The sequence below is a fragment of the Narcine bancroftii genome, chromosome 13 (genome assembly GCF_036971445.1).
Source record: "Narcine bancroftii isolate sNarBan1 chromosome 13, sNarBan1.hap1, whole genome shotgun sequence".
Taxonomy (NCBI): domain Eukaryota; kingdom Metazoa; phylum Chordata; class Chondrichthyes; order Torpediniformes; family Narcinidae; genus Narcine; species Narcine bancroftii.
Genome location: NC_091481.1, coordinates 73,534,529 through 73,557,652, shown reverse-complemented (window position 1 = coordinate 73,557,652; position 23,124 = coordinate 73,534,529). Strand labels below are relative to the sequence as shown.

Here is a 23,124-nt window from a genome sequence, read left to right as displayed (position 1 = left end):
CACAAAAGCATCAGACCTAACCTAATTTGCAATACTCTAGAGGCCATCCACCCTCCCCCTGTTCGCTACTGTGCCCTCCCTCCCTCATCCACCTATTATCTCCTGCCTGTGGGACTATGCTCTTCCCCCATCCCTCCCCCCACCATTTTATACAGGCGCCTGCCTACGTTTTGCTCGTACCTTGATGAAGGGCTCAGGCCCGAAACGTTGGTTATGTCCCTTTATCTTTGCTACATAAAGGACACTGTTTGACCTGCTGAGTTTCTCCAACATTGTGTTTTTACTTCAACCACGGGGTCTGCAGACTCCTGTGTTTTACTCCTACATAATGAATGACAAGATGCTTAGTAAATAAACTCCAATCCAAGTGGTGTAAAAAGGAGTGCGGGAGTATGAGAGATAAAGGTATGAAGCGTTTTGGATTAACACCATAAATATTAGCCTCAAATGGTTGACAGCAGCAAGAAGAGGATAGAGATGGAAATTGTGAAAGAGGAAATGTTAAATGACAAGCAACTTTGGACATCCCCCATTCTGAGAGGAACCCGATGGCTACTGCAGAATCCAACCGAGAAAGTACAAAGCTTGCATTTTGGTCACATGGAACTAATCGCAGAAGGGGCCAAACCTTTAGCCCTCAACCATATCCCAGCCTGAAGCTCCAACCAACACGAATCATCATCATTTAGCAAAAAACAGCACTGATGAAAGTCAGAGGCTGAGTGAACAGGGAGATCACTGTTCATAAGTACAGAAATGATCATTTAACCCATGTCCATTCCAACATCTGTCCCGGATTCCTGCGTTTGGCCCACATCCCTCTAAACCAAACTTGTTCTTTCCTCTCACATAGCACCTTCAGCAATCTCCTACTAATCACAGAACACTGATGGCATAGGGATTACTGAAGGTGGTGCACAAGTGGAAAGAACAAGTTTGAAAACCACTGCCCTAAACCACTCCTGTACCTGTCTAAATGCCTTTGAAGCATTGCAGTTGTGTTGCCCCTATTGTCTTCTCCCATCAATCCATATATCCACTATACTTTGTGTGAACGTCAGCCGACTCAGCAGGTCAGGCAGAATCCATGGAGAAAAAGGGACAGTGAATGATTCCAATCAGGTGACCTGTTGAGTCCCTCTAGCCTCTCATTGCTTGGTCAGGTTTTAAACAGAGGAATGGTGCTATTGAACTTGAAATAGGAGGAGATTCCAGGTCTACTGATAATCAACTCATTTCACTGGCAGTCCGAGAATACTGCTGAGATCCATACCTGTTCATATTCATCTGTGATTGTTTTTGGCTCTTCATGTCTCTGGAACCACATCATGTACTTGGTGTGGAACCTCCAAGACTGCTTCTTCAAAGCTTTAGCAGCCAAATACTGGGACTTGGTCCCCTAGTGAACAGAGGCAAGAAATATGTCAGAAACCAGGGCAAGAACTGTTCGCCCACCAAAAGCATCAATTTGATCCACTGGAGTGCCAGTTCTTTGCATGCATTCTCCAGTTTTACCCCCTCAACACTTTGCAAATGTCAAGCAACTGTTCTCCTATTTACATCCACTGCCTTTGACACTAATGCATTCCTGAAGTACCCAACTCAGTTAAATTAACATTTGCCATCCAGTATACCACCAAAGACTCTTGAAAACTTCTACAGGTACACCTTGGAGAATATTCTGGCTGGTTGCATCACTGTCTGGAATGGAGGTGCCAATGTTCAGGACAAGAAAAAACTCCGGAGGGTTGTTAACTCAGCCTGCGACATCACAGGCACCAGACTTCACTCCATCAAGGACATCTACAAGACGGGGTGTCTTAAAAAAGTAGCTTCCATCCTCAAGGACCCCCACTACCCAGCCTATGCCCTCTTCACTCTGCTACCATCAGGAAGGAGGAACAGGAGCCTGAAGACGAGCACTCAGTGGCACAAAGACAGCTTCTCCCCTCCACCATCAGATTCTTGAGTGATCAACGAACCAAAGACACTGCCTCACTTAGATTTCTCGTGCACTATTTTTATTTATTTTGTAAAGTGGTTTATATAAATGTTTTCACTGCAGCAAAACAACAAATTTTGTGATATTTATGACAATAAATTCTGATTCATTATTTTGTCAATTTCTGTCAATCTGTTAAGTATACCAAGTCCGCAATAGGATTCATTTTTACCCTGTTTTATAATCAAACAAGTCATACCTTTGGAAACCTATTGGATTGCCCTGTAATCTTCTCAACTAAAGTGACCATCCCCAGCTTCACTAGCTAACTGTGTAGAATTTTTATTTCCCTTTTCATAACTGTTTTCCTGAAGACGCTGATTCTTCCTGGGGTCAAATTGCATACTTCATTAGCAAGGTGCAGGTCAGCGTAACTGTCTGCTGGCTTTTCATTTCAGGTATCATGCAAGCCCAAATACCAGACTCTCCACCTGAGCAGGGGTTACTGGATAGTGTCCCTTAGACAAAATTTGGATATACCCTTCAACCTCTGGGGTTAAACCGTCCAGCAGCAGTCTTACACAACACAACTGCCACGGTACGGGCATGGAATGAATCTCGAGCAACAGCTCGGTCTCTGTTTTCAGAAGCTAGAAATAACTCATTAACCTTTAGAAGAATGGAAATAGGTCATGTTCATTTGAAAATTGGCTTTTCATTGTTAAAAACATTCTTTTACGAGAGGTAGACTAATGGAATAGGATCTGAGGGATGTGGGCCAAATAAGACTAATTTAGGTAGCCAAAATGGTCAGCAGGACAAGTTGGACCAAACCCTGATTCGGCGTTGTACTACAGGATTTACTAAACCACTACACAAAGAGAGAAAGGCACTGTGTTACACACAGGCAGTCACAGCCGATGGAACTATTCTCAATAATCCCAGTGCAGAACTGTCGCCGCTGCAACTTATTCCAGACTAGATTGCATCATTTTACAGGACTGCACTATATTTCCACAGTCACAGCCTGTAAGATATTTCCAGGGCAAAGCATTCTCCAGTAGAATCCCGAACATTCTTGATCTTGAAGAACACTGAGCTGTGCCCAAGACAAGGGCAAGTATAGAATGAAGCAAACCAGATGTTCGCAGTACCCGTTCTAATTTACAGCGCGCATTTCAACAGAGGGAATACAAGAAAAAGGCACGTCATTCAAATAAATTCCACTTGGCAGAGCATGGACATCTGGAATGCTTCTCATCAAAGTACTGCTGTGTGACACATATTGACATACCTTCCTTTTTTTTAAAATAATTTTTTATTTTTCACACTGTGAACCATATCAACCAAAATACATACAAACATTTCCCTCTTAAATATACACAGTGGCATTTTCTCCCCCTTTTTTTCCCCCCTAACTTCCCTCCCCTCTTCCCACCCCCTCCAAAAGCAATAAGCATTCAACATATACAATACAATAAAGCCATTAAACAATGTCATCACACAATGAAAAATAAACAAGAAAATTGTGTCATCTACTTTTACAGACTGGATCAAGTCATTTTGTCTTCTTATCATTTTAGGGGGTGGAGGTCCGAGGCAAGCCCTCTCTGTTATGTTCCATGTACAGTTCCCAAATTTGTTCAAATAATGTGACTTTATTTTTTAAATTATATGTTATTTTTTCCAATGGAATACATTTATTCATTTCTATGTACCATTGCTGTATTCTCAGGCTCTCTTCCGATTTCCAAGTTAACATTATACATTTTTTTGCTACTGCTAAGGCTATCATAATAAATCTTTTTTTGCGCTTCATCCAGTTTGAGGCCTAATTCTTTACTTCTTATATTACTTAGAAGAAAGATCTCTGGAATTTTTGGTATGTTGTTTTTTGTGATTTTATTTAATATCTGATTTAGATCTTCCCAAAACTTTTCCACTCTCTCACATGCCCAAATTGCATGTACTGTTGTTCCCGTTTCCTTCTTCCAGCGAAAACATCTGTCTGATAATGTTGAATCCCATTTATTTAACTTTTGGGGTGTGATATATAACCTGTGTAACCAATTATACTGTATCATGCGTAACCCTGTGTTTATTGTATTCTTCATAGTTCCAGAACATAACTTTTCCCATGTTTCATTTTTTATCTTTATGTTCAAATCCTTTTCCCACTTTTGTTTGGGTTTATAGCTTGTTTCATCATTTTCCTTATCTTGCAGCTTGATGTACATGTTTGTTATAAATCTTTTAATTATCATTGTGTCTGTAATCACATATTCAAAGCTGCTTCCTTCTGGTAACCTCAGTCTGTTCCCCAATTTATCCTTTAAATAGGGTTTCAGTTGATGATCTGCAAACATTGTACCGTGAGTTATTCCATATTTGTACTTCAATTGTTCAAATGTTAATAAAATATTTCCCAAAAAGCAATTTTCTATTCTTTTAATTCCTTTTCTCTCTCATTCTCTAAAGGTTATCTATTGTAAAAGTTATTTGCTGATTTTGCGTCAATAACAATTTTGGTATTTGGTAAGTTGTTTTTTTCCTTTCTAAGTAAATCTTCTTCCATATATTGAGCAAATGATGCAATACTGGTGAGTTTTTATATTGCACCAGCTTTTCATCCCCCTTATAAAGTATATGTTCTGGTACCTTCTCCCCTATTTTATCTAGCTCTATCTTAGTCCAATCTGGTTTTTCCCTTGTCTGATAAAAATCTGATAAATACCTTAATTGTGCTGCTCTATAATAATTTTTAAAGTTTGGTAACTGCAAACCACCTTGGTTGTTCCTCTCTGTTAATTTATCTAACGCTATCCTTGGTTTCACCCCTTTCCACAAAAATTTCCTTATTGTTCTCTTTAGTTCATTAAAGAATTTCTCTGTTAAGGGAATTGGTAACAATTGAAATATGTATTGTATCCCTGGGAAGACATTCATTTTAATGCAATTTACCCTCCCTATCAACATTAGCAGTAATTCTTTCCAATGCTCTAAGTCTTCCTGCAATTTCTTTATTAGTGGCTGATAATTTAATTTGTACAAGTGGTTTAAATTATTATCTAACCTAATACCTAGGTATCGGATTGCTTGTGTTTGCCATTTAAATGGTGATTCTTTTTAAAATTCTGTATAATCCGCATTACTCATTGGCATCACTTCACTTTTATTTGTGTTGATCTTGTACCCCGATATTTCTCCATACTCCTTCAATTTTTTATGTAGTTCTTTTATTGATATTTCTGGTTCTGTTAAATATACTATGATGTCACTTGCAAATAAATTGATTTTATACTCCTCCTTTATTTTTATCCCTTTTATTTTTTCTGTTCTTATCAGTTCTGCCAATGTTTCTATTGCTAAAGCGAACAATGAGGGGGTTAATGGACATCCCTGTCTAGTTGACCTACTTAATTTAAATTGTTCGATACATATCCATTTACTGTTGCCTTCGCCAATGGTCCATTATAAATGCTTTAATCCAATTAATATATTTTTCTGGTAGATTGAACCTCTGTAATACTTTGAATAAATAATTCCATTCTACCCTGTCAAAGGCTTTTTCTGCGTCTAAAGCTACAGCTGCTGTTGGCTTCTTATTTCCTTGAACTGCATGAATTAGATGAATAAATTTATAGACATTATCCGCTGTTCGTCTTTTCTTAATAAATCCAGTTTGATCTTGTTTTACTATTTTTGGTACACAATCAGCCGATCTGTTTGCTAATAATTATGCTATTATCTTATAATCTGAATTAGTAGAGATATTGGTCTATATGATGCTGGTGTTAGTGGATCCTTCCCCGTCTTTGGTATTACTGTAATTATTGCTGTCTTACATGTATCTGGCAAGTTTTGTGTTTCTTCTATCTGGTTCATTATTTCCAGGAGTGGTGGAATTAATAATTCTTTAAATGTTTTATGGAATTCTATTGGGAATCCATCCTCTCCAGGTGTTTTATTGTTTGGCAGCTTTTTTAATATATCCTGTACTTCCTCTATTTCAAATGGTTTTATCAGTTTGTTTTGCTCCTTTTGCAATTTTGGCAGTTCAATTTTAGCTAAAAGCTCTTCTATTTTATCATCTTTCCCCTCGTTCTCAGTTTGGTATAATTGTTCATAAAATTCCTTAAAATTTTCATTAAACTCCATTGGATTATATGTAATTTGTTTGTCCTTTTTCCTTGATGCCAATACAGTTCTTTTAGCTTGTTCTGTTTTAAGTGGCCAGGCTAATATTTTGTGAGTTTTTTTTTCTCCTGGTTCATAATACTTTTACTTTATTTTCATTATGTTCTTCTCCATATTTTATTTTTTTGTCCACCAATTCTCTTCTTTTTGTTATATCATCCCTTTTTGCTAGTTCATTTTCTGTACTTATTATCTCCCTTTCCAGCTGTGCTATTTCCCAATTGTAGTCCTTTTTCATTTTAGTTACACAACTTATTGTCTGCCCTCTAATGAAGGCTTTCATTGCATCCCATAATATAAATTTGTCTTTCACTGATTCTGTATTTATTTCAAAGTACATTTTAATTTGGTGTTCAATAAACTCTCTAAATTCCTGCCTTTTAAGTAGCATGGAGTTTAACCTCCATCTATATGTTTTTGGTGGGATGCCCTCCAGTTCTATTGCTAATAGCAGGGGTGAATGATCAGATTGCAATCTACCTTTATATTCAGTTTTCCAAACTCTCTCTTGAATATGGGCCGACAACAAAAACATATCAATCCTTGAGTATGTTTTATGCCTACTCGAATAATATGAGTATTCCTTCTCTCTTGGGTGCTGCCTCCTCCATATATCCATAAGTTTCATTTCCTGCATTGATTTAACCATAAATTTGGCCACTTTATTCTTTTCGCTAGTCTTTTGTCCGGTTTTATCCAACATTGGATCCAAATTAAGGTTAAAATCCCCGCCTAGCAATATATTCCCTTGCGTATCTACAATCTTCAAAAAAATATCTTGCATAAACTTTTGATCCTCTTCATTAGGTGCATATATATTGAGCAAATTCCAAAATTCTGAATATATCTGACACTTTATCATTACATACCTCCCTGCTGGATCTATTATTTCCTCCTCTATTTTGATTGGTACATTTTTATTAATTAATATAGCTACACCTCTAGCTTTTGAATTATTTGATGCTGCCGCTACGTGCCCTATCCAGTCTCTCTTTAATTTATTATGTTCCACTTCAGTTAGATGTGTTTCCTGCACAAATGCTATGTCTATTTTTTCTTTCTTCAGTAAATTTAATAGCCTCTTCTGTTTAATTTTGTTATGTATTCCATTAATATTTATAGTCATATAATTCAATGCCCATCTCATATCCTGTTTACACCTCATTTCTGCTTCCTCACCACCACCATCCCCCTTTTCCCCATTTTCATCTCTGTTTTCCCTTTTAAAACTCAATGTATGTCAACACATTTAAAACATAAAATACTTCAATAACCCCCACATCCAATATTCCCTTAACCCCAAATGTCTCCCCCCCCCCTCTCTGAGTTGCCCCTTATCCCTTGCCGGGCAACCATTTGGATTGTGAACCCGCTCGCAAACGTCAACTGATTTCGCAATGGCAGTTATTCTCTCTCACCCAACCCCCCCCAAGAAAACACCTTTTTATTTACACATATAACAAAGTTCTTCCTTTTTTCCCCCTTACTTCCTTTCTTCCCTTCTCTTTCCCTTCTTTAGTTCTTTACATATACATTATTTTTACATCTTTATATATATTTTATCGCCGTTCTTCATTCTTGTTACAACTCTTCATCTCTCCTGCTGACCTTCTGCAAATTCTTGTGTTCCTCTGGATCCAAGAACAGTCTGTTTTGCTCCACGGGGAGAAATATTTTAAGCACAGCTGGATGTCTTAACATAAATTTATAACCTTATTTCCATAGGATCGATTTTGCTGTATTAAACTCCTTCCTCTTCTTTAAGAGTTCAAAACTTATGTCTGGGTAAAAAAATATTTTTTGACTCTTGTATTCCAATGGTTTATTGTCTTCTCTAATTTTATTCCTTGACCGCTCTTGTTGTATATTTTCTCTTGTTGTATATCTCAAAAATTTTACTAAAATGGATCTTGGTTTTTGATGTGTCTGTGGTTTTGGGGCTAGTGTTCTGTGTGCCCTTTTTATTTCCATTCCTTCCTGTATTTCTATCATTCCCAGGACCTTTGGGATCCATTCTTTATAAATTCCTTCATATCTGTGCCTTCTTCATCTTCCTTTAGGCCCACTATCTTTATGTTGTTTCGCCTACTATAATGTTCCAACATATCATTTTTCTGAGCTAACAACTCCTGTGACTCTTTAACTTTTTTATCACTTTCCAATTTTCTTCTAAAGTCATTCACTTCCATTTCTACAGCCGTTTCTCATTCTTCCACATTTTCTAATCCTTTCCCTATATCTGTCATGACCAGCTATTCACTTTATCTTCTGTACTTTTCATTTCACTAAATTCTAATGTCAACCATTCTTTTAATGCTCTCATTTGTTCTTGAAAATTTTTTTTATCTACATTCTGTCCATCTGCTTTACCTTCTATTTCTGCGCAGATCTTGGTCTTCTTCTTCCTCTTCTTCTGAGTCTGTACCTGTGTTTGTGTCTTCTTTTCTTCCTTGTATCTGCGTCTCTTCTGACTTTCCTGATGAGTTGCTTGTCTCACTTTGTCGGGCCTCTTCTTGCTTGGCTTCTTGCTGTTGGTCCTCTTCTTCTGGGCTCCTCATTGGTGGGCCTCCTGCTGCTGCTCTTCTTTCCTTTCACTCCCTCTCCTATTGCTTTCCTTCTTCCAGCTGAGAGGCCTGGTGTCGGGCATCCCTCAGCTGGTCGCGCTGTGGTTGCCTGCTCCTCAGCTGAGCCCTCCTCCCGTCGGTTTTATTTGACATACTTTCCCAGCCAGGTGATCCTCTATAGATGGAACCTTTTATTTTATTAACCATTTTTCTGCCCTTATCTCTTTCTCCTCTCAAAGGAGGCAACTTATTTTTGAGGGACACAGGTTACAGGGCTTTGCTTCAACTGCCCATCCTCCTTGTGTGAGACTAGGCGAGTGCAGGCGCGTTAGGGTTAGGGTAAGGGCACCCTTAAATGACTAAACAAATGCATTGTAAGCTGGAGCCCACTGAATGGTGGGCATTGGCTAAATATCACTGGACAACAAAGATTTTGCTTCCTGAACACTTTCAGATTATGGACCGCTGATCACGAAAGTCACCTTAATATTTTTCTATCACATACTGATTTTTAGATATGATCTATTTTTGTTATTTCCCGTCATAGTTTAAGTCTACCAGTATATTTCCCAGAAAGCAAGCTGTTTGGGTCAGTCCAAGCATGCCTGGGCATGCACTCAGTGCAGGTGCTATCCAAATGTTGTAGCATGGAAAGCATTTAAAGATGTTGAGAATTTTCTTGGCAACTACAGAGCACCAAACGACATCCAGCTGATTGACAACATGCCTCAAGCATATAAAATCATGAAGAGTAACATGTTATTGAAAATTCATTTTCTGCATTTGCACTTGGACTTCTTCCCTGCTGATCTTGGTGCCGTCAGTGACGAACACAGTGAAAGGTTTCACCAGGATATTGTGATCATGGAAAAGTGGTATCAGGGCAATTTGGAAACTATCAATGCCGGCCGACTATTGTTGGACACTGAGAAGCATCAGATGCTGAGTACCAACGGAAATCAGTAGCAAAACATTTTAGGTCAGTTGAACGAATGCAACGTGTCAGCGTTATTATGCAATTAAACATGTTAAAGTCAATAAAAGGTAGTTTAATATTTCTCCAACTTCCTACGTGATACAGCAAATCTGAAATTATCTATGTGTTCAGCTTCAAGTTGTCTATCATAATCCTCAATTTTTTTTCCAGCAAGCAGACCTTTTGAAAAAATATATCGTCCAGTTCATGGATAATACAATCTTTCTTTGGCTTGGCCTCGCGGACGAAGATTTATGGAGGGGGTAAATGTCCACGTCAGCTGGAGGCTCGATTGTGGCTGACAAGTCCGATGCGGGACAGGCAGACACGGTTGCAGCGGTTGCAGGGGAAAATTGGTTGGTTGGGGTTGGGTGTTGGGTTTTTCCTCCTTTGTCTTTTGTCAGTGAGGTGGGCTCTGCGGTCTTCTTCAAAGAAGGTTGCTGCCCGCCAAACTGTGAGGCGCCAAGATGCACGGTTTGAGGCGATATCAGCCCACTGGCGGTGGTCAATGGGGCAGGCACCAAGAGATTTCTTTAGGCAGTCCTTGTACCTCTTCTTTGGTGCACCTCTGTCACGGTGGCCAGTGGAGAGCTCGCCATATAACACGATCTTGGGAAGGCGATGGTCCTCCATTCTGGAGACGTGACCCACCCAGCGCAGCTGGATCTTCAGCAGCGTGGACTCGATGCTGTCGACCTCTGCCATCTCGAGTACTTCGATGTTAGGGATGAAGTCGCTCCAATGAATTTTGAGGATGGAGCGGAGACAACGCTGGTGGAAGCGTTCTAGGAGCCGTAGGTGATGCCGGTAGAGGACCCATGATTCGGAGCCGAACAGGAGTGTGGGGATGACAATGGCTCTGTATACGCTAATCTTTGTGAGGTTTTTCAGTTGGTTGTTTTTCCAGACTCTTTTGTGTAGTCTTCCAAAGGCGCTATTTGCCTTGGAGAGTCTGTTGTCTATCTCGTTGTCGATCCTTGCATCTGATGAAATGGTGCAGCCGAGATAGGTAAACTGGTTGACCGTTTTGAGTTTTGTGTGCCCGATGGAGATGTGGGGGGGCTGGTAGTCATGGTGGGGAGCTGGCTGATGGAGGACCTCTGTTTTCTTCAGGCTGACTTCCAGGCCAAACATTTTGGCAGTTTCCGCAAAAAAGGACATCAAGCGCTGAAGAGCTGGCTCTGAATGGGCAACTAAAGCGGCATCGTCTGCAAAGAGTAGTTCACGGACAAGTTTCTCTTGTGTCTTGGTGTGAGCTTGCAGGCGCCTCAGATTGAAGAGACTGCCATCCGTGCGGAACCGGATGTAAACAGCGTCTTCATTGTTGAGGTCTTTCATGGCTTGGTTCAGCATCATGCTGAAGAAGATTGAAAAGAGGGTTGGTGCGAGAACACAGCCTTGCTTCACGCCATTGTTAATGGAGAAGGGTTCAGAGAGCTCATTGCTGTATCTGACCCGACCTTGTTGGTTTTCGTGCAGTTGGGTAATCATGTTGAGGAATTTTGGGGGGCAGTAGTATTTGCCAAAGCCCTTTCCTTCAAAGGCTACTACCCGTGTGAATCAAGTTTACTCAAGGTCAGATTGTTGGAATGCTACTTGTTACGGCCACGTGACAGTATAATAAAGGAGCAAGGTTAAACTGTTTCAACATGCTAAGGATGAACTCCCATTTCTGTTTTAGCCCAAGCACCAAACCAGATCATGGTTGCAAACAGAAACCTGTGTACTTCAGTTCTCCGTTACTGAATGGCTCCACTGCTCAGAACAAGGGGAAAAATTTAAAGAGGGTCTGAGTGACAAGTTTATCTCCTGCAATGGTGGAGGATATATGGAACAAAATGCTAGGGCAGGTACAATTACAGTATTTATAAAACATTTGGCGAGGTTGGACAGGTAAGGATAGGAAAGGTTTAGAGCAGTGGTTTTCAAACTTTTTCTTTCCACTCACGTACCACCTTAAGTAATCTCTATGTCATTGGTGCTTTGTGATTAGTAAGGGATTACTTAAATTGGAATGTAAATGGAAAGTTTGAAAACCACTGTTTTGATCGTACCACATTGACTTGTTATGGGCACGTTTCAGAACTCCAAAGGAAATGGGGAAATGACAATTTTTCTCAAGCAAAATATTTCAGTAACAAATGGGTCTAGAGCAGTGGTTCTCAACCTTTATTTCCCACTCACATCCCACCTTAAGTAATCCTAACTGGAGAGATCAATTCTACTGACAACAATAAAGTCTTCAGTTCTTAACCATTCTCTTCAAATATCCGAATGCTTATCTTAGTTCATTGATGCTCAACTGGTCTTCAATTCTATAAACATAATCTACCAATACATTTAATTTAATGTCATTTATTAATGTAGATATCATTTCATACTTTAAAAAAAATATTTTATTTTTGATTTTTATAAACTTATAGAATTCAACAAACAGTTCAATCCTTCCAATATATAAAATATATAGACAGACCCACAAAGTCTGTATTTATCCCCACCCGCCCATCACTACAGGAATATTTGAAAGGTTTATTTCAATACCAGTCATGGGGTCTACGACCTCGACCAAAACCCAAGAAATAAATAATGATGAATACGTCTCCAAACAAAAAACCTAAAAGGAAAGGAAAAGTTTGTCATCTGCGCTCAGTCCCTTTCCATATTCACACTCCCCATCTTATTGTGACAGGGTGTTATCTTATTCCTTTTTTAAAAATTCTCTTTTTTTTTTAAAAAAAGGGGGAAAATTAATCCATTTCATTACCTCAGGGGTTTCTCCAATATCCTTCCCCCCTCCTTCTTGTCCTTTGACATTTATCATTTGTCCCTTTTGTTTTCCACTGATTCCTGGTAGACGTCCGTGCTTGAAACAAAACTTCAGCAAACTAAAAAATCTAAATCCAACAATTCAAAAAAGTATATTAAATACCCCAAAACACCCCTCCTTCAACACCTCCTGGTTTACCTTTACCCACCCCGGCACCAATAGCCCAGCTATTGGCACCAACTCCCCCGACATTTTGAAAAATACCCAATTCACCCATCCGAAGAGATTGTGCCTTGTACGTCATTACCTCTTTACTTGTAATAAAAGTGTCTCTGATATTACCATATACTTGATTCATTACAATATCCACTTGTTCCTCCATAAATTCTACCTTATTTCTAAAAGTAACTTCTTGCTCATACCTTTTCCAATATTCATTAACAAAATCTCTCCATAAGTCTCTCATCCTATAAGGAACTTTGCTTAATAATAATCTTCAAATATGTGGATATATTAAGCACTTGCAAATTGTCAATTTCAGCCATAGCATCCACTTAGGAACAGTGTATAAGACTGTAAACCCATTGTGTCTTCCACTCCAATTGATGACCATGAAGGAATATTTTCCTTATATGCTGTAGCAATCTTGTGCTCACTGCCAATATGTTTCTTCAGTAACCTCTTGGCTTTGTTTAATCCTTCTGCTGGTGGCATAAGATGACAACCTTTTACCAACTCCCTCGGTAATCCACTTGTTATCTGTTCCAAATAATATCAATGTTCCAGAGGATCTTGAGCTCTGCTTTTAATGCCACATTCAAAGGATCTTCTGAACACTCGATAGTGTAATAACTCACCACTAAAAATTTGAATTTCTATCTTAGACAAAGAAAACAAAGAGTGTAACTGTGACCAATGTAACCAATTCTGGTTGCCTTGCCAAGTAATGTTGGTGCTGGGAATGGCCTTTCCATTCTTTCACCTGTATTCCTGACTGACGGCTGACTTTCACTTATACCTCTATCACCTGTGATCTCCAATGACATTTGTAAATTATTAGCGCCGTATCTTACCACAATTTGTTCAGATTGGTACACACCTTGTGGCTGCAGTACAACATTACAAGTTTCCCTTTCACTTTGCCCTTTCTCAAAGTTAGTTTCCTGTATTCTTAATTACTCCTCTTGAACTCTTAGTTGCTCCTTTAGTTCCAACTCCAATTCATCTGAAGCCTGTTTATCCTTAAGCGCCAATTTAACATGTGCACTTTCACGCTTTGATGCGGTGCTCGAAACCTTGGAACGTGCATTTGAACTCTGTTTGCTTCCTGCATTTGATGCACTATATCCTGGCTGTATACGATGTTGTGATGTTTACCCTTTCCTTAGGATAAGATACAGCTACTAAAATTTCTATTCCTCGTCACATTCTTGTGACACTCTTCAAGCCATTTCCCAGCTAGGTGTTAATTCGATGCCATTTGCTCTTGACTGATTACAGGTTTCTTCTTGGCTGCCAATGTCTTCTCTTGCTTCCAAAAGTCTTTCCATCAGGAATCCATCTGTGCTCAAACCGAACTGTCACAATTCATCCTTAAGTTCCCGGACCTTCGTCTCCATGAAGTATCAAAAGCTGGCGAATCACAGCAGCTCGTCTTCGGCTGGTAACCCCACACCTTTATCCTCCAGCCAGGTTAGACATAAAACCCTTGCTTTGTAGAAATCCTGTCTCAAAGCAGTGGTGAGGCTCCTTTAAGAATTCTCACAACATGGCAGCCTGCCAATTCTCTGCTAAATGCAGACAGCCAAGAGCCTACTGGCCTTATCTCCAAGGTCAAATTCACAAAACTGAACTGTTTCTGGCTCAATTTCAAACTCTGCACATACCAATGCTTGTAGAACTTTTCCATCGAATTACATGGAGTGTTAACATTCAAATTTAATTTTCTTAATAACAGAATTCAATCTATAATCAGCCTTCTTGCTTTGTTGACAAATGTAGAGACCAATTCTACTGACAATAATAAATTCCACTGACAACAATTCTACTGACAACAATAAAGTCCACAGTTCTTAACCTATTCTCTTCAAATGTCTGAATGCTCATCTTAGCTCATTATACTTAACTGGTCCTTATTGATGGATTACCAATAAGTTTAGTTTAATGTTGTTTATTAATGTAGACACAATTTCAAACTGTGTTGAATGTCATACTTGATAGAACACGATTTCTTCAGTTGTAGAAACATAAACATTTGATCTGGTAATAATTGCAATTCATTGAAATTACTTGCTAGCTTGTGATAGTTTGAGGTCTAACCATTATTGAAGCATTTTCTTACCGACCATCAAATAAGACTTCTTGTGTGATCTATAGCGAAAACTGACCCCCTCAGATTCTCAAAACTGCTTCAATACTATGATCTTCACAGAACACAACAAATATTCAAAACAAACAGTACTATAAATATATTAATACAGTAATTCTATCATTTTAGCCTCTTCACTTACTAATCACAGAGCACCTATGGCATATGGAATACTTAAGGTGATATATGAGTGGAAAGAAAAAGTTTGAAAACCACTGGTTTAGAGAAATATGGGCCATCAGGATTAGGTTAGAACTTGGGCAGCATGGATGAAGGGCCTGGTTCATGGTAAATCACTCTAAGAACTTATGATTTACTCACCTCTAGGTAGTAGAAAATAAAGAAGAGTGTTTCGGTGGACAATCGTTGATAGAATTCCAGTGTGTCCGAATGGACAGGGGGTATCTGATGGTGATAAGGTGGTGTGGGACATGGATTACGAGGGAGGTAGTGTCTGCAGTGAAAACAAACAAAAAAAAAATCAAACAATTTCTTCTGAAACAATGAGACAACCTGGAACAGATTTACTAATGTATTTTGTAAAAAATTACAAAATTAATGGATGTGGACAATGTCAAACTTTGATCAAGTTGAAACAAATCAAAATACTACAAGGTCAAGTCAACAATTGGTGCACATTAGGGCAGTACGGTTGGCGCAACACCATTACAGCGCCAGTGATCAGGACTGGACCGGGGTTCAAATCCCGTGCTGTCTGTAAGGAGTTTGTACATTCTCCCTGTATCTGTGTGGGTTTTCTCCAGGACCTCCAGTTTCCTCTCACCGTTCAAAAACATACCGGGGGTGCAGGATAATGGGGGGTAAATTGGGTGCCACGTATTCATGGTCCGAAATGCCTGTTACTGTGCTGTATGTTTAAACTTTTAAAAAAAAATTATTACATTAAACAGGAAGACATAAACCATCAAATCACACAAGGCTTCCAGCAATAAACTGTCACTTGTCTCAGAAGCTCCAAACACTTTCTACATTGTCTCTACATCAATGGTCAAATGCAAAATTCTGCTGAAGGAAGGAAGAATAAGTAACCAAGCAACATCTCCAAATCGAGACCACTTCATTTTCATGCATCTCCAGTCGACTGTAAAACTTAACCACACTCAAAAACACATCAGCTCTCCCACATCACAAACTGAAAATATACTCAAAATACTCCCTCATCTTCCGAAAATAGAAAACCCATGCCACCTTTATCCAGAAAATTAAGTGTGCCACTGCTATTTTTATATATTCCTTGGCCTTCATTTAACTTGGTTGGATTAGTTCTTGGTCAAATCTGCCTATTGGAATAGTCTTACCACCGAACTTTCCCACCTGTGCCTTAACTATAATTTGCTTGTCAATTACTGTGAAAATCCAGTTTGATATGATTGGTTTATAAAAGAAATGTGTTTAAATCAATGAAATGAAACCAGTTACCTAAAAATTTTACAGTTCTACCTATATTCTTAGACTTTAGTCTGATACTGGCACAGTTAGAGGTAGCACGTCACTGTTACAGAGCAAGTGACCCAGGTTCGAATCCTGCACTGTCTGTAAGGAATTTGTACGGTCTGCCTGCGTCTGTGTGAATTTTCCCTGGATGCTCTGATTTCCTCCCACCCTCTAAAACGTACAGGAGTTAATTCGGGTGTAATTGGGCGGCACAAGATTAAATACCGTACTGTAAATAAATTATTTAGAAGTTTAATTTTAAAAAAATCTAAGAATGTTTGTTATGTCATTAATAATGAAAAGAATCTGATTTCATGAACGTGGCTGGGTTGAAACACCACTAACCAGAAACAGTAGTTCACTCTCCAGATGCTGGGCACAACCAGTTTTTAACATTGCTGGGAAATGGATTCATTTAATGAAATATAGAATATATCGTTTGAAGTCATATTCATTGTTTCTAGGTGTTAAATTAACTTCGATGCTCATTCCCTAGTTTTATCATTGGTCCACAAGGGGGCTACTGACCGTATCCTCTCAGAGTCGGACGGGTGAGGCATGTGCAGCCAAGCCGATTCCACCATGTGGAGCTGATACTGTTGGTCCTTGGACAGATGCACTGGGCTGAGTGGACACACACCCAGCATAGGCTGAAGATGAACCTCAGTTGTCTGTGCTACATTAGATGTCATTGAATTGCTCTGTGATGATGGCGTGCTGAGGAGAACTAATGGGAAGCGGGGAAAAAAAAATCACCACTTTTAACACAATTGAACAATCTACAAGACCATAAGACATAGGGGCAGAAATAGGCTATTCAGCCCATCGAGTCTGCCCCACCATTTAATCATTTCCCCACTCAGCCCCACTGCCCGGCCTTCTTAACATAACCTTTGATGCCCTGGCTAATCAAGAAAATATTGATCTCTGCCTTAAATACACCTCAGATGTGGTGGTGATGGATATTACTTTTTATTTGGTTAACATAAAACCTTCAGCAAGATAAAGTTCTGGAGATTTTTCAATAAAAAATGTATGAGAAAACTTGCAAAGACAATCTCTTCAAATGAGACACCAGGATGTTTGGCTTTACTTTAATTCCAGTTCCCATTTGTCCCATCAATCAAGCTGCCTTGATTCACAGTTCACGTGATAGAAACCTTGATGTTTAGCAAAAATCAATAGGTTTGCATCCTCAAAAACTAAAATCTATCCATCATTTGATCTGGCTACGTTTATACGAAGTAATACTTTTGCACTGAATAATATGCAGATTTTACTCCATTTTGACTTGATCAAAAGTTTACAACTTCTTTGGCTTCTTTCCCTTTGATCCCTGCTTGGGTATGTTGAGCTCTGGGAGACTCAGTTATTACCCAGTGATAGGGAATGGAACTCTGATCAATACACACCTCTGACCATCTGAAGCAGTAATTACTGCCCCTGGAAAGAGCCAGCGAACTTGAGGCAGAAATCAACTCCTAACAGTTTATCCTACAGAAGAAGCATCTGTCACCCAGATTCAAATGTGATCCAATTGTAAAGTACGTTAGAAAGTCTGAAATCCCTCTCCGGTAACGTGGAAATGCATGCACTCACCCCTCTCATTCAAATGCAAAGATTGGACTTGCTCCTCCAATCCTGCACTCACAGCTGCCCGCTCTGCCATACTTTTCAAAGAGCTCAGTGTCTCTGGAGCCTGCTGCATATACAGAAATTAAATAATATTAACACAAAGAGAAAGTCAACTCAAGTATTTGCCTGCACACATTATCTTAATGACTATCAGGATACTCCAAGAGCAATTCTGATAAAATTGACCTCATCTTTATTGAGTGCAGGCCTTATTTGCCCAGATGCTAGCCATTGGCTAATGTCTTTTAAAACAGCATAATCTTCAACAACATACCAACAGAATGTTTGCCTAGATTGATCATCCAAGATCTGTGGATAAACTTAAACCTAATCTGATAAAAGCACTAACAAGTTGGTGATAATTGCTTTTAATGAATGCCTAAAGTAGTAACAACTCCGCAGCCAAACAGCAAAGTTTGGAAATTACAGCATAGCATTTACTGAGATTGTGGCGGCTCACCACAAAGCAGGCGAACCGGCCCTGCTTGTAAGCCATGCGGCGGGGCAGCCGGCCAAAATAGCGCCGTCGGGGGTTTCCCCTTCCTTCCAGCTCGGGTTCAGAAACCCGTGCTTGGGGACAACATGGCACCCGGGTAACATCAGCACCCTCAAGCGCGGTTCTCAGCCAGGTCCAGGCTGGGAGTATAAGTGCAGCCCAGCAGCCTGCAATAAACCAGTCTGCTCACTGAACTCAACTCGTCTGGTTGCGTGTTATTGCAGGAGCTGTGTAGCCGCAGCTACAAGATAAAGATTCACTTTCAAAGTACTCAGCAATTCTCACAGATAATGAAGGGAGAAGAGAGAATATGGAAAAGATAGCGTGGGGATTAAAGGGTTAAATTAATAGGATCACACATTCAACTGAAAAGAACCACTAATTTTCCTATTGAAATGAAACCAACCATGAAGTGTTGCAAATGGCTTTGACAATCACTGGAAAACCCCTAATCTAAATTAGCTGCAAATTGGACACGAACTGGAGTTTACCTTCAAACCGGAACCCTCTCAGCAGTACAGATTGTGACGTAACCAACAAAAACATTCTAACCAACAGTTATTAGCCTTTCAAATAAAAACCTGTCTGACTTTTATTTGCAGCCCTCGCAGATACAGCAAAATTGTAATGTTCCCCACTTCAAAAACTTAGCTAAAACACAATTTCCCTGTCACGTGAAGCCTCCAGTACATCAGGATTATACTTCAACAAAATAAACGGAGCATGGCACTACAGCTAGGTGGTACCATGGAGATGTTTGTGATAACACCAGACCAACCAACTCTGGACGTCCCCAAACAAAACACTTACACCTTTCCTCTCTCTTGGATTTGAATTATATGGCACAAACAAACCAACCACAACAACTACCAGGAGCAGAGAGGATGGCATTCAGAAAAACAAACATCTTTGCATAAGTACCAATAAACAAGACTATGGTATGCACTGAAATTGTGAAGATACCTTGAGCTCATTATGTGTTTTTACTTCAACCACGGTGTCTACAGATTTTTGTGATTTACTTCAATACTTAGCTGGATAGCCACCGAGATGATTGTGAGCTTTTCTTCAAAATTTTCAAAGGACTTGGTGACAGCACTCAATAAAGTGTTGTGTGCATCAGTATTGCAATATAGACATGCTGGAGAAACTCAGGAGTTCACACAGCATCCATAGGATGGTAGTCATCTCTTTGGTTAGGAGTCCTTCGTTAGGAATGGGGCTTCACAATATTAGGCTTCAAATATTTGGTTGATTAAATCATTGAAATTATTAAACGGAAGTGACTTTAAAAAAAAAATTTGTCAAAAAGGCAAACTTGAGAAAATTACTACTGTATACATGTACTGGGGCAAGAAATCAACTATTTTCCATTTCTACCTTTATAGAGAACTTCAGCCCCTATTCCTGTGTTTTCTCCATATCTCTTGATCCCTTTAACCATATGAGCCACACCCAATCCCTTTTGAATACATCTAACAAACTGGCCTCAACAACTTTCTGTGGCAGAGTTGCACAAGTTTCTCTTCATCTCGCTCCTAACTAGCCTACCCCTTATTCTTAGATTTTGACCCTTTGTTCTGGACTTCCCCAACATCAGGAACATTCTTTCTGCATCTAACCTGTTTGGTCTTCCAGAATTTTATTTCTCAATGAGATCCCCTCTCATTCTTCTAAATTCCAATGAGGACAATCCCAGTCTATCCTGTATAAAATGCATGATTTTTGAAGTATCTCCCATGATATCTGGATGACTGAAATGAGTGTTTTATAAACTATCAGAAGGGGTGGGAATAAGGTTTTTCTGATTTTGGTTAACATTCAGATACAAAGACAAGAAAGTCATTCACATTTTCAGGATGGGAGACTCTGGATTTTGAAAGGCACCAGAAAGGGAGGTTGGGAGGGGATGGTGAAGACAAAACCACCTGAAATTGGAAATACAAAGATGACCTGGGAGAGGCTGCAATCTGGAGCTGATTAAAATAAACACACATAATTGAGAACAAAGTGAGAAAAGTTTTGTAAAGACATGAGATGGTGTAAGCAGGAGTAAAACACAAATGCTGGAGAAACTCAGCAGATACATAACCAATGTTTCAGGCTTGAGCCTTTCATCAAGGTATGAGCAAAATGTAGGCAGGTGCTTGAACAAAATAGTGATGGGGAGAGGCAAGGGGAGGAGCACAGTCCCACAGGCAGGAGGGTGAGCGTGAGAGCAGCAGGGATTACAGATGAGAATCCCACAGAACTCCCTTCAGAGGGCAAAGGAGAACTCCTTTAGGGTAGTCATCCCTCTGAGATTTTGCAGAGTTTTGAGGTAGACAGGAGTAAAACACCACAGTCTGCAGACACCCTGAATGAAATAAAAACACAATGCTGGAGAAACTCAGCAGGTCAAACAGTGTACTCTGTTCAGCAAAGATAAAGATAAGCAACTAGTTGTGGAGCTAAGTGAAAGGTTGAACAGAAAAAGCCAGTGGACAAACCAATATAAAGTACAAAAGACACCCCTAGGGGAAAAGCCACCACTGAGTACATCTACAGGGAATGCTGTTATTGGAGAGCAGCAGCAATCGTCATGGATCCACATCACCCAGCACATGCTCTGTTCTCACCGCTACCATCAGGAAAGAGGTATCGGTGCCACAAGACTCGCAGCACCAGGTTCAGTAACAGCTGCTCCCCCTCCACCATCAGACTCCTCAACGACCAACTCAATCAGGGACTCTGACTTGTGCACTTTATTGTTGTTCTTTTTAAATTTTATTACAGTTCTTTATTTGTTTACACGTGTACGCTGTGTACAGTTTTATTTTCACTACCAATTAGTGGTAATTCTGCTGTACCTGTAGGAAAAAGAATTTCTGGGCTGTGTGAGGTCATGTATGTACTCTGACAATAAATCTGAAACTGAAGATGTTAGCCAATTAAACATAATACAAAAGATCTTGAATAAGAAGCTGAATGTTTTCCAAACAGAACTGCTCTGCCTTCAGTTCATTTCTACCTGATAAAAACCTTCACGGTTGAATTACTTGTTTGGAATATTGATTGCATATTTAATTTCCCTCACGTTTTCTTTTTTATTTCTTGTACAATTACCTCTATTATTTGATGAACGAAACAAAAAAATGTGACATAGATTGATTTCTAGACAAATTAGTTTATACTCAACTGGAATGCTCCCCAGCAGGGGACGAGAGCAAACTTCCACACAAAGGTCCTATTCAATGTTTCAGCCATCTATCTCGAGGATCACCTTTGTAGTAGGTTGCTCTTCGGGCAAAATATCAAAGCCAGTGGACATTGTGATTGTTGTAAAAACACAGAAATTCTGGTCTCGTGGGGTCAACAGGAGGTAAATATACATAATGGACTTTCGGGCCTGAGGTGAGAATTGTTTGGGGTGGATAGGTTTTGCTCTTTGAAAGGAGACAGAGGGAAAAGGGGAAGAGAGAGAGAGACAGAGCTGTAAGAAAGGAAAAATACGGAAAGATGAGGGGGTGCTAAAAGAAATCAGAGATGTCAAATTTAATGCCATCTGGTTGGAGGGTGCCCAGGTGGAATATGAGGTCTCTTACTTCCAATTTGCAGGCGGTCCCAGTCTGGCAGTGCACGAGACCATGGACAGACATGTCAGCAAGGGAATGGGATGGGAATTGAAATGGGTGACCACTGGGAGATCCATGTTACTGTGGAGGACAAAGCCAAAGTGCTGAACAAAGTCTGTGCCTCATTTCTCCAACGTAGTGAAGACAGCAACAGGAGCATCAGATGCACTAGACAACCCCTGCAGATTCACAAGTGTTTCTTCATTTGGAAGGACTGTTTGGGGCCCTAAATGATGGTGAGGGAGGGAGGAAGTGATGGCCTATGTGGAGCATCTGTTGTGGTCACAGGGGTTGGTGCTGGGGAGGGGGACGACACGATTGGTGGGGAAGAAGTGAATGGTCCCTGCGTAGGACGGAGAGGGAAATATGTGTTCTAATGGTAGCGCATAGTAGATGGCGGAAATGGCAGAGGGGATAATTTGGATATGGAGCCTGGTAGGGTGGTAGGACTGGTGGTAGGACTGGTGGAATCTTGTCCGTGGTGTGTTTGGGGGCAGAGGGGCCTGGGCAGATGTACGGGTAAAGGAGGATATGTGGGTGAATGCCGAGTTGATGGTGATAGAGGGGAAGCCACATTGTTTGAAGAAGGACATCTCTGATGATCTGGCATGGAAGACCTTGACTTGGGAGCGGATGCGACAGAGATGGAGGAATTAAGATAAAGGAATGGAATTCTTACAGGGGACAGGGTGTCGAGGTAGCTGTGGGAATTGGTGGGTTTGCAGAAGATGTCTGTCGAGAGTTTTGTCTCCTGAAGTGGAGACAGATCGATTAAAGGGAGAGTGTTGCTAGAGATGGACCGAGTGAATTTGAGGTCAGGATGGAAGTTGGCAGCAGAGTGGATAAAGTCGACAAGCTCATCACGGATGCATGAAGCAGCACCAGATTAGTCATCATTATAGCAGGGGAAGAGTTAAAGGATCTTGACTGTGTAGGCTTGTAGCTTGGACTGCTCTACATAGCCAACAGAAATAGACATGGCTGGGGCCCCACGTGGGTACACATGGCTACCGCTTTGATTTGGAGAAAGTTGGATGTCAAGGGAGAAGTTTTTGAGGGTGAGGACAAGTTCTGACAGCTGGAGGAGGGTGGCGGAGGAGGGGGACTGCT

General features: G+C 40.1%; 1 protein-coding gene across 5 annotated transcripts in view; it reads right to left on the bottom strand.

Moving 5' to 3' along the window:
* LOC138748605 (CCR4-NOT transcription complex subunit 3-like) overlaps positions 1 to 23,124 on the bottom strand; it is a 97,271-nt gene that overhangs the window by 594 nt on the left and 73,553 nt on the right. For all 5 annotated transcript variants that reach the window (XM_069909084.1, XM_069909087.1, XM_069909088.1 and 2 more), the window contains 4 exons: positions 17,869 to 17,971; positions 16,798 to 16,996; positions 15,136 to 15,268; positions 1,274 to 1,399 (listed from right to left, as the gene is read on the bottom strand). In XM_069909084.1, coding sequence (XP_069765185.1) covers positions 1,274 to 1,399; positions 15,136 to 15,268; positions 16,798 to 16,996; positions 17,869 to 17,971 — 561 coding nt within the window. The remainder of the gene's footprint in view (positions 1 to 1,273; positions 1,400 to 15,135; positions 15,269 to 16,797; positions 16,997 to 17,868; positions 17,972 to 23,124) is intronic.